Source organism: Myotis daubentonii, chromosome 20, assembly GCF_963259705.1.
Source record: "Myotis daubentonii chromosome 20, mMyoDau2.1, whole genome shotgun sequence".
NCBI classification, from domain to species: domain Eukaryota; kingdom Metazoa; phylum Chordata; class Mammalia; order Chiroptera; family Vespertilionidae; genus Myotis; species Myotis daubentonii.
In genome coordinates this window covers 5990163-6006145 of record NC_081859.1, presented here as the reverse complement: position 1 = coordinate 6006145, position 15983 = coordinate 5990163, and the positions used below count along the sequence as shown (strand labels likewise).

The window sequence follows — 15983 nt, the reverse complement described above, 5'->3', positions numbered from 1 at the left end:
GAGTGACTGAGTGTCTGCTATTTTATTTTATTTCATTTCACTTATTATTTTTTAATTTTATTTATTTTTATTTTGTTATTTAATTTTAAATTTTATTTATTTTTATTTTGTTATTTTATTTTTAATTTTGTTTATTTTAATTTAATTTTATTTATTTTATTTTTATTTATTCATTCATTCATTCATTCATTCACTCCTCATCCAAGGTTATTTTTGCATTGATTTTTAGAGAGTGGAAGAGAGAGGGAAAGACAGAGAGAAATATCGATGTGAGAAAAACACATTGATTGGCTGCCTCCCGCACACGCCCCGACCAGGGCTGGGGATCGAGCCTGCCACTGAGGCACCTGCCCTTGACCAGAATCGAACCGGTGACCCTTCAGTCTGCCGGCTGACGCCCTATCCACTGAGCCACACCGGCCAGGGCTCAGTCCCATGTTTAGTACCTTTAGTACTTGTTCACTGTCCTTTGAGAAGGAGACGTCTAGGAGCACCCGTTTGGGAGAGACGTGAGCGCCTTAGAAGCAGAATGGAGTTCACTTCGCTGTTTGTCTTCACAGCAGCTGTGTCCTCTTTGCATTCTCATTACCAGCTTCTTTCATTTTCCTTCCAAAACTGGAATCATTCCAATATTTTCGTGTTTGATAGGATCATTATAACTTTGGCCTGAGGGCCCTGAAGACGATTATAACAATGGCAGGAAAGAAGCGGAGGTTTAAAAGGTCAGTGGAATTTGGAATCGTTAGGTCCGTGGGAATGACACAGCACCGGGCAGATAGCCGGGGTGGAACCATTCTCTACGTAAAGCAAGATCTTTTCCGGGAAAAGCTGTGGGAAGGGTCAGGTTACTCCCTGGGACCCCAGCCGTGTAGCCTGGAACGCTCTCGCTCTCCTAGAGACGTTTAATAAATCGTTATGTCATTTTCCATCGGCTGTTAATTGGCTGGAATTCATTTCTGTTATTTGCAGCTACAAACACACACACACACACACACACACACACAAATAAACAATCCTCTACGATTGTTGCAGCGCCCATCCCTGTATCAGTGACTGCCAATGACGTGACCCTGACTTTGCCGAAAAGTCAGAGCCCATCCCTGGAGCTGGGACCAGATAAACCTCCTGCCAACCGCAGAGCTGGTCGGCCGGCCGCGAGGGACAGGTGGGGCGGAGGTGGGGGCGGCCTCCCCGCCACAGGGACGCGAATGGCCTGGCACGCCAGCAGCACACGCCCGCTCACGCGGCTTTTCTGTGTGTTTTCTGTCCTTCAAGCGACACCAGCGACAGCCTCCCTGAAGCCCAGGAGACGCCGATCATCATCGAAGCCGTGAGAGAAGCCAGCCTGCCCACGTGCACCGCCTGCGACGTCCTCCCTTTTGAGAACATCATCCGAGATACTTTCCCCGAAGCCACCGTTTCTCAAGTCAGCCAGGCCGCCCTGGAGGTAAGACCTCTGGGGAACTCGCACCCACGATTTCGAGGGGGAGGGTCGAGATGAGGAACGAGACGTCGATGAAAGCGATGACAGTTCTTCCTGAATCGCTCTATCCGTGTTGTCATGGGGGGGGGGGGACAGAAATACTTGGCGATCTATGTCTCCCCTTTGGGGGGTGGGCAAGAGCTTCCACTGCTCTGGCCAGGAAGGAGGAGGAGCTGGGAGGAAGGCTTCTATGCATTTTGTTTTTTGGGGGGTTTTTTGTGTGTTTTTTTAAAAATATATTTTATTGATTTTTTTACAGAGAGGAAGAGAGAGGGATAGAGAGTTGGAAACATCGATGAGAGAGAAACATCGATCAGCTGCCTCCTGCACACCTCCCACTGGGGATGTGCCCGCAACCAAGGTACATGCCCTTGGCTGGAATCGAACCTGGGACCTTTCAGTCTGCAGGCTGACGCTCTATCCACTGAGCCAAACCGGTTAGGGCTTCTATGCATTTTGTTTGCTCCAAGCAAGCGCCCCCCCCTCCTGTCCCCCCACCCCCACCCCCAGGCCAGGGCAAGGACTATTTGTCTCTCCCTCCAGCCCTGCTGAGCGTTCTGCACCTCCTTCAGCTGCTGCTTTCCTGTCCTGTGCAGGAGTGTGAGGAACGAGAAAGAAAGTAGGCAAGGTTGACCAGAAAGACATAAAATTGTCTTTTTTCCCCCCCTGAAGACATAGTTACCAGTTACATCCACAGTGGAAGAACCACTTTAGAAGGAGGCATAGCTGCCCTTACAGTTTCTCTGTTGAAATATTAAGTATCTTTCTGAGCTACAGCCACTTTTTCTGGGATGTTTTAACGCAAGCATGTCCAACTCGCGGCCGGCGGGCCGCACGCATGTTTCGATGGATGACCACATCAGGTTTGCAAGTTTTTAAAAATTTCCCTTGTTCGCCCTGGTCGGTTTGGCTCAGTGGATAGACCTTATGTGAAAGGTCCCGGGTTCGATTCCGGTCAAGGGCATGTACCTTGGTTGCGGGCACATCCCTAGTAGGGGGTGTGCAAGAGGCAGCTGATCGATGTTTCTCTCTCATCGATGTTTCTAACCCTCTATCCCTCTCCCTTCCTCCCTGTAAAAAATCAATAAAAACAAATTTCCCTTGTTCTCTTAGAATATTTTGAACATTGAAACATTAAAATATAATCATTAGAAAATAGGAAACCTACCTTAATGGTAGTTAGAATTACACTAAGATGTAGGATCATGTGCATTGTCTTTTTGACTGTAGGATAAACACTTGTACGGTGGTTACAGCTAGTTCTTAAGCATAGCTTAAAGCATCAGTTCTAAATATAGGGAGGATCTGTGGATCTGCTGCTGGAGTCTCTGAATATAAAATGTGGATGTATTACCCAGCCTGTGTGGCTCAGTGGTTGAGCATCGAGCTATGAACCAGGAGGTCACAGTTTGATTCCTGGTCAGGGCACATGCCCGGGTTGCAGGCTCCATCCCCAATGTGGGATATGTAAGAGGCAGCCGGTCAGTGATTCTCTCTCATCATTGATGTTTCTATCTCTCCCTCTCCCTTCCTCTCTGAAATCAATAAAAGTGTATTTTTTAAAAATTTGGATATATTGTATTTTGGGTAGAAAATAGGTTCTCATTATTCTCAGGTTGGTGAACTAAAAATTAAAGAACTATTATCGTACAGGATTTGGTACCTAGTGAAGAGAGACTTTAGGATTATATACCAAGAGTTTGATTTGCAGTGCATTTTAAATGAATGTATTTCTTTTTTTTTTTTTTTTTTAGAAAGTAATAGCTCTTGCGACACAGTTGTTGGGCTTACAGCAATGGCCAGCTCAGAAGGAGAAAATCATACAGTTTCATAACCAGCTGCAGGTAAGCGTAGAATGGCATGGTAGCAGTTGTTTGCCCTGGATTTTAAAATGCCTGATCCAGGGGAACACAATATGAACTAACAGAAGAGAGCAATTGCCACACTCTTCAAAGTAAAGTGGTTTATTGATTAACTCTTTACCTAGACTTCGTTTGATCCTTCACTGTAACTCTCAACAAATTAATCTTTTCCACCTTCATCCCCTTAATGCACAATTGTAAAAAAAATCCTGCAAACGTGGTGTGAAGTGTTCCGCATGCCATTATTCTGCCTTCTCTGAATTGCCTGTTCTCTACAAATGAACCATTTGGAAAAACGTCAGGCTATGCATTTCCCTGATGACTAGCACAATTATCCTTCCTCTTATAGGTTTACTAGAGGCCCGGTGCACAAAATTCATGCAAGGGTAGGCCCTGGCAGCCCCGGCTTCATCCGGAAGGTCGTCCGGACGGTTCCAAAGTTTGGCCATTCGGTCGATTTGCATATTACGTTTTTATTCTTATAGATAGGTTAGCCTTTTGGGTTTTCTGTGACTTGCCAGATTATGTAATGTACTCATTTTTCAATTGGGTGATTGGTCTTTTTCTTAGTAAAAGTAAATTTTTCATTACATATGTCATAGTTCTATATCGCTTACCTGCAGGGCCAATACATTCTCTAAGCCTTGGCATTTCAGGAACATTCATGGAGTTCAGGTGTGCAAGAGACATAGTTCATGCAGTAACATTTATGGATCCTTTTGCAATAATGGCTTGTGTTGTTGTGTCCTATTTTTAGATATGTTTTCTTATCTCATAAAGGCCAATTTTTTTTCCTAAAAGTCTTGAGTGTCTGTATTTCCCATTTTTACGTCGTCTGGAATTTATTTTTCTTTAAGGCGTCATGTAGGGATCTATTTTTGCCAGATGGGTACCAATTTACGTGAGACTCCTCTCACTGATTTGCTCTTTCCGTCATGTACCAAGTGTTCATATCTAATGGGGTAAATTTCTTTGTTGATTTCTTCTATATTTCATTCTTTTGGTCTATATCTCTATCTTTATGACAACATTTCACAGGTTTTTTCCTTATAAATTAGAATGTTTTTAATCTTGATTTTGAAGAATTTCATATAAATTTCTCTTGTTTGGATTTAAAGTATATGCAAATAATTTGTCCATATTTACAAATTTCTCTGATCAGATCTAGACAAATAAAATCTCATGATTTAGACTTTTTTCACTTCCCAAAATGCCTGTTTTTTTCTTTTGTCTTTATTGTTGAAAGTATGACCGTTGTCCCTTCTCTCCCCCGCCCCACCATTGATTCCCTTCCTTTCCCCTCCCTGCCCTTCCCCAGGCCTCCACCACCCTATTGTCTGTGTCCATGGGTTATGCATATATGCATACAAGTTCTTGGGCTGATCTCTTCCCACCCACCCACCTTCCCCCCCCTTCCCTCTGAGATTCCCCAGTCTGTTCTATGATTCTGTGTCTCTGGATCTACTTTGTTCATCACTTTATTTTGTTGATCAGTTTATTCCACATGTGAGTGAGATCATGCGATACTTGTCTTTCTCCAACTGACTTATTTCACTCAGCATAATACTCTCCAGGTCCCTCCATGCTGTCTCAAAGGGTAAGAGATCCTTCTTTGCTACAGCACAGTCTTAATTACCGTAGGTGTTTATGTCTACTGGTACCAATTATAATGGAGGAAGAAGTTATCCCTTACCCTCTTAGGTCCCCAGGCTGGGTCTGAAGATTAAACTGACAAAGATGAGAGAAAAGCATACACATTTACGAAATTTTTACATGTACCTGGGAGTCTTCACCAAAGAATGCTTGTGAATGTTTGTGTCCCACCCCCCAAATTCAAACGTTAGGGTTTCAGCATTTGAATTTGGGGCACCAAAATTCAGTCCATAGCGCCAAGGTAAGGCAATTGTGGTTGAGATGGAAAGAAGACGATACAATCAAGCAAAAGCTTTGCAAGAGATGAGGGGATGAAGAGGCAAGCATTCTTCTTTGTATGCTTGGTTCATAGTGCTTTTATTACCCAGGTTAGGGAAAGAAGAGAAGCAACAAGTGGGAAAAGACCATATGGATTAGATCATGTTGATTTTGAAAACCATGTGAGACATTGAGGTGGGAATATTTAGTAGACCATTGAAATTTCATTCTGGCACTTAGAACCAAAGACTGGGGAACCTGTATAGAGTAGAATTCAGATGTAGTTAAAGACATTGGAATGCATGAGGTCAGAGAGTTTCAATGGAGAGAGACAGAAAAAGAGAGGGAGAAAGAGAGAGAGAGAGAGAGAGAGAGAGAGAGAGAGAGAGAGAGAGAGAGAGAGAGAGAGAGAGAGAGAAATTACAGAAGGCTAATATGGAAAGAATAATCAGAACTCAAAAGAGAGATAAAATGGAGCCAAGGAAAGCCCAGATAAATTTCACTACAGAAGCCAATTGTAGAGAAAGGTACAGGAATAAAGGAGAATTGAAAAGTGAGAGCAACTGTTAAATATCAAGAATTGGAAATTACTATTTGAATTTTAAAATGAGATTTCTGGCCCTAGCTGGTTTGGCCCAGTGGGTAGAGCGTCGGTCTGTGGACTAGCAGCAGTCACCAACCGGTGGTCCCTGAGGTCCGAAAGGTTGGCGACCGCTGGACTAAAGGGTCCCAGGTTCATTCTGGTCAAGGGCACATGCCCTGGTTGTGGGCTCGATCCCCAGTAGGGGGCATGCAGGAGGCAGCCGATCAATGATTCTCTCTCATCATTGATGTTTCTATCTCTCTCCCTCTCCCTTCCTCTCTGAAATCAATAAAAATACATTTATAATAAAGAAATAAAATTAGATTTCTGGTGATTTTAACAGTAAAATAAAACAACCCAGATTACAATAGATTGAACAGTAATTTGAAGGAAGGGTTTGTGGATCTAGTTAGAGATGTGTTTATAAATAAGAACCTCCAAGTTTCAGCTTAGTTGAACCATTCGTCAATCAGTCTTTAGCCCTAAATCTGCAATTTTCTCTAGGCTTGTGTTGGTGTGATGTTAGTGGGCCCAACAGGCGGAGGAAAGACGACGGTCAGAAGGATTCTAGAAAGAGCGTTAACGCTTTTACCGATCGAAGAGTTAATACTACGGACTGAACTAATGAACTCCATTTCACAGGTAAATATTCTACAAAATAAAACGTTTCTCGGTTGGTTAAGATCGTATTTTATGCTCCAGTTACAGCTTCATGGTCTCTCTGCATAAGTTGTTCGGTACTTGTTAAATTTATTGATAGGAATTTTGCATTTAGGGAATCATTTGTAGGGAATGGGATTGTTTTTCATTTGAATCTCAAACTGGTCATTGCTAGTGTAAAGTAAAATGATTGACTTGTATGTTTATTGAATGCTGAGTCACCTTATTTAATGGAGTGTTAGGTTCTAAGTTTTTAGAAAATCAATTGAGTCATCTTCAAATGAATATAATTTTGTATCTTTCCTAATATTTATGTAACTTATATTCTTAACTTTACTGCATTGATTTACCCTTCAAGACCATGTTAACTATAATATCTTATTTCTTCCTTTATCTGGAATGCAGTTAATATTTATGCATTTAATATGTTTACTCTGGGTCTGTGATACATATTCTTTATCGTACATTGATATTATCATTCTTTAATAATACTTTTTTTCTGTTCTCATTATACTTTGGTTTTTGACTCCTAGAATTTATGAAGTGATTTTAGCATCTACTTTTTACATTTTAATTGGTTAATGTACTGAGCTATATTGATAGATTGACTAATGTTAAATTGTCCTGGAATTCCTAGAATAACTCCTACTTTTTCATGATATATTTTTATTCCATATAAAGGTAGACTCCAATACATAGTGTGTACCTCAATTTCTTATAGAAAGGGATATTATTTGTAATAGCCAGGATTTTTATGATTTGAGTATTATGGCTAGTTTTCATAACACCCATTTTTTATAGTTCCTTGGAAATTGCTACCTTTATAGTGAACCTTTCTTTGGAGTGAAAGATCTCTCCTAAAACCCTGTGGTCACAGCCGTGCAAACAATTAAATAACTGTACTGATGCCGGAGGAATGAATGGGCCAGACTTCCCAGGCACGGGTGGGAGTGAGGCTCTTGCGATTATCTTCAGAAAAGGAATTTTCTGTAGATTTCACTGGCAGAGAGTTACATTTCTCGGATTCCGAAGTCCCCTCCCCTTCAGCCAGGGTCCAGAGCATCTGTTCCATGTGTCAGCCGGTGTACTGCAGCATTCAGGCTGATTCAAGTCCATTGGTCCCTGCGCGGAGCCCCATGTGACCTTGAACCCTGTGGGCCTGGGAGAGGGCATCCCTTCACCGGAGTCCCAACAGGCAAAAGAGAGAGAAGAGACACTTCTGGGTTGGGGAGTTGATATGTTTGGGTTTCACGTGCTGGTTGGGGCCACGCCCATTCGGACTCGCTTTCGGGTGCGATGGACAGGCAAGCAGGTCGGCACCTTCCCATGTCACCCAGACCTAGCTGGGCCCCCGCCTACCTGGCTTTTCCTTTTCTCCTTTCCTGTTCGGTAAGAACCAGGTTGGTAGGGTGGCATCCGGACTGTATGTAGTTAACGTCTTTAAAAACCCACCCTGGATTTTTCTCAGATTCCAGGAAGAAAGGGAAAAGTGGATACTTGGGTTTTAAATCCCAAGTGTGTCACGGTTAGTGAACTGTATGGACAACTGGATCCAAATACCATGGAATGGACCGATGGATTGTTATCAGCAATCATTCGAAACTACGTATATTATAACAGCACAAGCTCTTCAAGGAAAGATAGCGATCTTGTACTAAAATCAAGAATCTCGGATTTAGCTAATGTAAGTGTAGCATGGGATGACTATTTTTATTTGACTATTGGGGGTTATTTCATTATCTAAAGACTGATATTAAAGCATCGTTACATACGTACTTCGGTAAAAGTGAATATAAAAAGTATCATCACTCTAGCCGGTTTGGCTCAGCGGCTAGAGCAGCCGTGGGCAAACTACAGCCCGCAGGCCGGATCCGGCCCGTTTGAAATGAATAAAACTAAAAAAAAAAAAAAAAGACCGTACCCTTTTATGTAATGATGTTTACTTTGAATTTATATTAGTTCACACAAACACTCCATCCATGCTTTTGTTCCGGCCCTCCGGTCCAGTTTAAGAACCCATTGTGGCCCTCGAGTCAAAAAGTTTGCCCACCCCTGGGCTAGGGCGTCAGCCTGCAGACCAAAGGGTCCCGGGTTCGATTCCAGCCAAGGGCACGTACCTTGATTGCAGGCTCCTCCCCGTCCTGGGCCCTGGTCGGGGCTCACGCAGGAGGCAACCAATCGATGTGTCTCTCTCACACCGATGTTTCTGTCTTTTCCTCTCTCTTCCACTCTCTCTCTAAAAATCAATGGAATTTCTGCTTCCCCATTCATGCTTTGGTGCATTATTTGAATATTACATAACAACATTGTATTATCTTTCGGGGTGCGGGGACGAAACGGAAAGGATATTCTAAAAGGACATGACCTGTGGTCACAGCATTACTGTCCACTGCGATGGTCACGTGGAGGTCTTCTCAGCTACAGAACCCGCCGCCTTTTTTATTTTTATCGCAAGAGGGAGCCTATTGACATATCGTCCAATTTAATGGGAACGGGTGGTCAGATGAAAACGTAAACATGATTGGTCACTTATTTTAGGTTTTCCAACTTCGTGCCTTTAATACATCAGATGTCAGTGCTACTACGTTTAAGAAAGGGATGGAGAAGGAGGTTCAAGTTACCGAAAGTGAGAGTGAGTATGATGATTCAATTTCATCTAGATGACAGACTAACCCAAAAGGGCAAGCTGACCCATTCTGAACTTCGTTTTTATTTTTTTTTAAACGTTTTTGATGCGTGCTCTTATTCCTGTGCTATTTCTCGTGTGTGTGTGTGTGTGTGTGTGTGTGTGTGTGTGTGTGCGCTCATTTGAAATGTGTGTCATTTTACCACGCTATCTTACAGCCCGGGTGATTATGTTCCATAGACACCAGGGCTCACGTAGAGCCCTTTTGGTTTACACCAAGTAGTTATTACGGGTAGAAGTTCACCGGGTGAGCAGCAGCCCGGCCACACTGCGATACAGGCTCCGAGTGGGCCCCACGCAGGCTGAATACGCCCAGGCCCGATCATGCGACCCGGGCCTGGTCATCTCCAGTGCGTCCGACACCCAGCGGACGCCGCGGTGCTGTGTGCCAGGGGACAGAGATGTATGGTCAGTCCCTGCAGGACCCTGGCCACTGCTTCCATGCCCCCGGGAGACGTCCGGGCAGCAGCGCCCCCGGGAGGGCACTTACGTTCCAAACTTTGAAAGGGACCTCAGCTGCTGCTTCTGCTTCCTCAGAGCAGCGGTTCTCAACCTGTGGGTCGCGACCCCTTTGGGGGTCAAACGACCCTTTCACAGGGGTCGCCTAAGACCATCGGAAAACACATATATAATCACATGTTGTTTTTGTGATGAATCGCTATGCTTTCATTATGTTCAATCTGTAACAATGAAAATCCATCCTGCATATCAGATATTTACATGACGATTCATAACAGCAGCAACATGACAGTGATGAAGTAGCCGCGAAAATAATTTAATGGTTGGGGGTCACCACCACATGAGGAGCTGTATGAAAGGGTCGCGGCGTTAGGAAGGTTGAGAACCGCTGCTCTAGTGTGTCCGCGGGCACCATTTTCCATCATTAGGAGGCATTTCCTAAATGAGACAGACCGTCGCGAGGCTGTAATGGAAGCAGACCGGGATGGCCCTCTGGTCCAGCCAGCATGTGTTTCTCTGCAGAGTTCGATTGGCAGTGGGTTGTCCTGGATGGTCCCGTGGACATCTTTTGGGTAGAAAGCCTGAACTCGATGCTGGATGACACTGGGACGCTGTGCCTCGCCAACAGCGAACGAATCGCGTTAACTAATAAAATAAGAGTGATTTTCGAAGTGGACAGTCTCTCTCACGCCAGTCCCGCCACTGTCAGCCGATGTGCAATGGTTTATATGGTAAGTCTTCAAAATCAAATTTATTATATATATGTGTGTGTGTGTGTGTGTGTGTATCTATACTACTAAAAGAGAAAAATGGTAATTGGCGTACGACGATACCCTTTTCATTGGCTAATCAGGGCTATATGCAAATTAACTGCCAACTAAGATTGGCAGTTAACTGCCAACAAGATGGCGGTTAATTTGCATACGTAGGCACAATGCAGGGAGGCGAAAGGGAAAGCAGGAAGAAGCCCCCTGCCACTGACAGTGATCGGAAACCCAGGGGGGAGCTAAGAGCTGGGGGGCAGGACAAAGGGGGCCCTGGGGCCGCCTTTGCCCTGCCCCCCAGCCATGATCAGAGAATCAGGCGCTTTTGCCGCCCTGGCCAGTGATAGCAGGAAGTAGGGGTGGAGCCAGCGATGGGAGCTGGGCATGGTCGAAGCTGGCAGTCCCAGGAGCTAGGGGTCCCTTGCCTGGGCCTAAAGCGAAGCCCACGATCGCGGGGCCGCTGCAGCTGTGGGTCCCCGCTGCCCGGGCCGGATGCCTCAGCCAGAGGCTTCCTGCAGGGGCAGGGGCGGAGCCCGCGCGATCGCTGCGCCCTCCACTGCCACTGCAGGTCCCCGCTGTCCGGGCCGGATGCCTAGGCCAGAGGCGTCAGGCCTGGGCAAGGGGCCGATCCTGCAATTGGAGGGCGATGGGGGTCAACGCCTGAGGGCTTCCCAGTATGTGAGAGGGGGCAGGCTAGGCTGAGGGACACTCCCCCACCCCCCCACACACACACACACACAGTGCACGAATTTCGTGCATCGGGCCCCTAGTATGTATATAATTGATTTCAGAGAGGGAGGGAGGGAGAGGGAGAGAGAGATGGAAACATCAATGATGAGAGAGAATCATGGATCGGCTGCCTCCTGCACGCCCCCTACTGGGGATGGAGCCCACAACCCAGGCATGTGCCCTGACCAGGAATCGAACCAGGACCTCCCGGTTCACAGGTCGACATCAACCACTGAGCCACGCTAGCGGGGCTCTACAGCACTGTCTATGTGAGTGACCCCAGTAGTGAAAAGTGTTGTGTCTTCTACCGGCTCCTAGCCTGAAAATGACTATGAATGTAATTACCAGTTTTGTTAATTCTACTCCGTAATTGGAACGTGAATATTTTCCACAACTGTGAGTCAGGAGTGCCCTCAATAGCCGGGTGAGGCTGCTGGTGGGAAGCCTTTTCACACCCACCACAGGACTCTGAGGGCTTGCGAAACGCATTCCCAGGAGATGGCGAAGAGACGGAAGACAACCGGGCATAAGGGCCTCCCATGCATGAAATCCACGATCAGCCACGGTTCGCCCTTCTCCTGATCTGCATAACTCGGTCTAATGAATGGCGCTAAGGACAGCCCTGACTTCCTGGGGAAGCAGTGCCCTCACCACATACACCTAGCCCAGCGCACCTCTCTACACATACCCCCCGCCCCATGCTGTTGACTTGCAGGACTGTTGTTAAGAATCACAAATATTCCAGAGAAGGGTGGTTCCTTGGGCTTTTTTGATCACTTGCCCTTGAATGAAGGATGGTTTTAAGCCGCACTTGGCATTGGGGAATTCAAGAGGTAGAAAGTAGGCGGACACTGTCATTTACCTAAAATTATCTTGTGCGGTTTGTTGTCAGGACCCTGTTGACCTGGGATGGGAGCCTTACGTGAAGTCGTGGCTTGCGAAAACGTCTAAAATTATGAGTCCCTCAGGAGTGGACTGTCTTGAGTTCTTGATTAAAAATAGTGTCAAAGATGGGCTACAGTTTATAGAGAAACATCAGAAATTTCAGCCACTTCCTGTCCAGAACATCACAATCGTTACAACGCTCTGCAGAATTCTGGACGCCTTCTTTGAATTCATGGGTAAAAATGGAGGCTTCGGACAATGTGAGTTTTTCCTCCCTAAGTCATACTAATGATGCCATATGTTAGCTAATGTGCTGAAATACAAACTCTCACAGAAAGTATTCGTGGTATAAATTGATTCAGCCTTTCTTGGTGATGCATTTGATAACCTATGCTAAAAATAACCATATACTCCAGTGTTTCTTATTCTAGGAATTTATTATAAAGAAATAATCACAGAAGTGTTCAGATTTAGCACATGGAGCTTTATCTAGAACAGAATTATTTATAATCATACAAACAGCAAGAATCTGAATTCCAGCAATAGGAGAATGGATTAATAAATGATGCTGCAACAGTATCATGTTTCATTGGAGAGACATGAAGAGAGTCTTAAAATAAAAAGCAGAAGCCCTAGCCGGTTTGGCTCAGTGGATAGAGCATCAGCCTGCGGACTGAAGGGTCCCAGGTTCGATTCTGGTCAAGGGCACATGCCCGGGTTGCAGGCTCGATCCCCAGTAGGGGGCGTGCAGGAGGCAGCCCATCAATGATTCTCTCCCATCATTGATGTTTCTTCTCTCTCTCCTTCTCCCTTCCTCAATGAAATTAATAAAATATATTACAAATAGATAAATAAATAGAATGAGAACCAAAGTCTCTAATTTTTTATTTAAATTTAATTTTTTAAATGTTCTACATTTAACATTTAAATAGTACATATTTATATTAAAGACCATAATGAAAGGCATCAACATTTAATGATTATTTGTGGGTGTTGAAATTATGGGTGACTGCTGTTTTCTTCTGTATACTTTTTTGTACTTCTGTCTATTTTACAAGAATCCTACGTTTTCACATAAAGAAAACAAACATGATTTAAAGCATTAGCTAAACGGAAGGATGAATAATCATTCATTCTTTGTGTTTCTCTGTGGAATGGAGGACTTAGACAAAAAAGTGGGTGATGGGGTTAGGAGGGAGACGGTTACTGTCTGCCTACAGTGCACGTGTTTGATGTTTGTTTTGATACATTTCGTATTTGAAAGCGTACAGGTTTCTGCTTTTAATGCTTCACTGTATGAGGACCCATTTATTACTTAGTTTGCAATGTGCACCATATTTAAAACATATCTGAATGTTTTAAAGTCTTCATTTTGGAACAATCAGACTTACCAAAAAAATCGCCAGAGTAGAATCAAGAAAAGAGTGTGCACATTTAGGCTTCAAATAAAGACGGATCAATTCAGACAAATTGCGGGTACATTCTCTGCTCCTCTTTTCTTAGAAACGTCACCCCCACTCCGGCCAGGTAAGGTAACTTCTTAAGATGCTATAGATAAAACAAAGATGCTCTCCACTGATGATTCACAAACTGAACAGTGTCCCGAGTGAACCCTCAGTCATTCATCGGCTAAATTTTAAGCCTCTTGATAACTGTGGGAAAATGCTCTTTCCTTTTTAAGGTGAAGATTCGAAGAGCATTGCAACTGAGAGAAGTTCTCTGCATTTAAAAGTTCCCGTCAAACTCAAGAAAGTGGAAAAGAGGTCAGTTGCATTCAACAGACGTGTTTTAGTACATACCACTTGCCAAACACGAATAGGCACAAAATCACTTGTCAATAAACCAATACTTCCATGACATCATAACATCAAAGTGCACTTTAATTTTTTCCAGCTTAGATGGCATCTTGTATATCTAATACAAGGTCACCAGATTTTTATGCGAAGGTATGTGGATGATATGAATACATTTGCCCAAGCTCTGTACAATATTTGAGGAAAAAATAAACTTGACATGCACATAATTGATGAATCTGCCCTTTATGGGGTGAGAAATATTGAACCAGTTGCTACATGTTTTTGAGCATGTATATTCCCGTTTTAAAAAACTGGAATAATGCGATGTGCTCGATACGTAGACTAGTGCCTGGCGCATAGTAAGTGCTCAGTAAATCACAACTGTCGAAATGATTAACGACAGTTCTTCTGCCATTGGAAGGACAGGACAGTCCCTCTTGAGGCCTTCCTGCATCTCACTGGGAACCCCTGAGACATTCATGTCACATTTGCTTTTAAATGATAGAACATCCTTCATATGGTTTTTACTCTCCCTGTCACCTCTGCCTTCACATTCATTCATTTGTGTACATCTTGCTTACCAGCATTCTAGCCCAGACCTTCATTATTTCTCGCCTGGACTGTTGTCATAGATGATGAATAATTCGTTTCCCCAATTATTCAGTCTATTCTTAACATGATAACCATATATCATCTTTAATTTGTAGTAAAGAGCAAGTAGCCATAAAGGAACATTTATAAAATGTACGATAGAAGTAGCATGCACAGATACCCACATGCACACCATTTTGTTAACAGAAAAACACATATTAATTTATCTGTGAAGTCCCCTGTGTGCCTAGATTTTATGGTACCCTGTCATGTGAGATAACTGCTGTTCTGGATTTTGTGTTCTAATGTATTCCTAACAATATATTTTTTAACTTGGCGTTTTTTTGAAACCTTAACGGGATCACTTTCTAGGTTCTTCTGTGTCCTGCATTTTTTAAAATATATTTTTATTATCGATTTCAGAGAGGAAGGGGGAGAGAGAGAGAGAGAGAGAGAAACATCAGTGATGAGAGAGAATTATTGATTGGCTGCCTTCTGCACGCCCCACACTGGGGACTGAGCCCGCAACCCAGGCATGTGCCCCGACCGGGAATGGAACCGTGACCTCCTGGTTCCTAGGTCTACGCTCAACCACTGAGCCACACCGGCAGGGCTGTGTCCTGCATTTTTGTTCAATGTTATATCCCTATGACTACTCTATTTTCACTACTGACTGTAGTCCATCGCACAAATATGTCACAGTTTATCGGTTGTTTTCAATTTTTGTTATTACAAATACTACGATGACTAATATGCTTGTACATGCCTCCTGATATTTATACGCAAGTGTTTGATTTTTTTAAAAAACATCAATGAGAATGTTCCTTTTTATAGTCACTCAATGACTTCCCGTTGCACTCAGAATGAAGGGAAATGCCTTGGTACAGCTTTAAACGCCCCTTCCCCCCTTCCCAGCCTCCTCCCCTAATCTCGTCCACTAACTATATATGTACTTCAGGGACCCTGGTCTTCCTTTCATTTTTTTGTTCCTCGAATTAGCCATGACTTTGACCTCATAGTCTGGGCACCTATATTCCTTCTGCTCAAATGCTTTGCTTCCTACGTTTTGCCAAACCTCACTCATTCTCCTGGTCTCAGTATAACTAGCTTCTTCAGGGGGGCCGTCCCTGATCCCCACAATCTGAATTCGTTGTCTCTGCTAATGTTCTCTAACGGTACGCTTGACTGTTCACTCTTTACCCTGAACGTGGTTTATTGTTCATTTTCTTGTCTTGGAAACCAGGCGTCCTGTTTGCTTTGTGTAGAGTAACTTACATCTAGTTAGAATTCAAGAAATAGTTGCTGAGTAAACAATGACATATGACTAGAAATTTATTTTTTCCCCTTTATTGATTAAGATATTACAAATGTGTCCTTATCCCCCCCAATGTCCCCTCATCCCCCCAATCCTGCCCTCACCCTCACCCCCCTGTTGTCCACATCCATCGCTTATGCTTATATGCATGCATACAAGTCCTTTGGTTGACCTCTCCCCCTCACCCCCACCCTCCCCTACCTTCCCTCTGAATTTTGAGAAATTTCTAATAGATTTGTATGCATGCATTGTCTATGGA

General features: G+C 43.9%; 1 protein-coding gene across 1 annotated transcript in view; it reads left to right on the top strand.

The window, feature by feature from the left end:
* Nucleotides 1–15983, top strand: part of DNAH14 (dynein axonemal heavy chain 14) — a 140173-nt gene that overhangs the window by 56764 nt on the left and 67426 nt on the right. Inside the window, exons 33-41 of the mRNA XM_059677837.1 lie at nucleotides 649–722; nucleotides 1276–1447; nucleotides 3238–3327; nucleotides 6344–6481; nucleotides 7968–8183; nucleotides 9409–9535; nucleotides 10167–10375; nucleotides 12030–12282; nucleotides 13704–13785. Coding sequence (XP_059533820.1) covers nucleotides 649–722; nucleotides 1276–1447; nucleotides 3238–3327; nucleotides 6344–6481; nucleotides 7968–8183; nucleotides 9409–9535; nucleotides 10167–10375; nucleotides 12030–12282; nucleotides 13704–13785 — 1361 coding nt within the window. The remainder of the gene's footprint in view (nucleotides 1–648; nucleotides 723–1275; nucleotides 1448–3237; nucleotides 3328–6343; nucleotides 6482–7967; nucleotides 8184–9408; nucleotides 9536–10166; nucleotides 10376–12029; nucleotides 12283–13703; nucleotides 13786–15983) is intronic.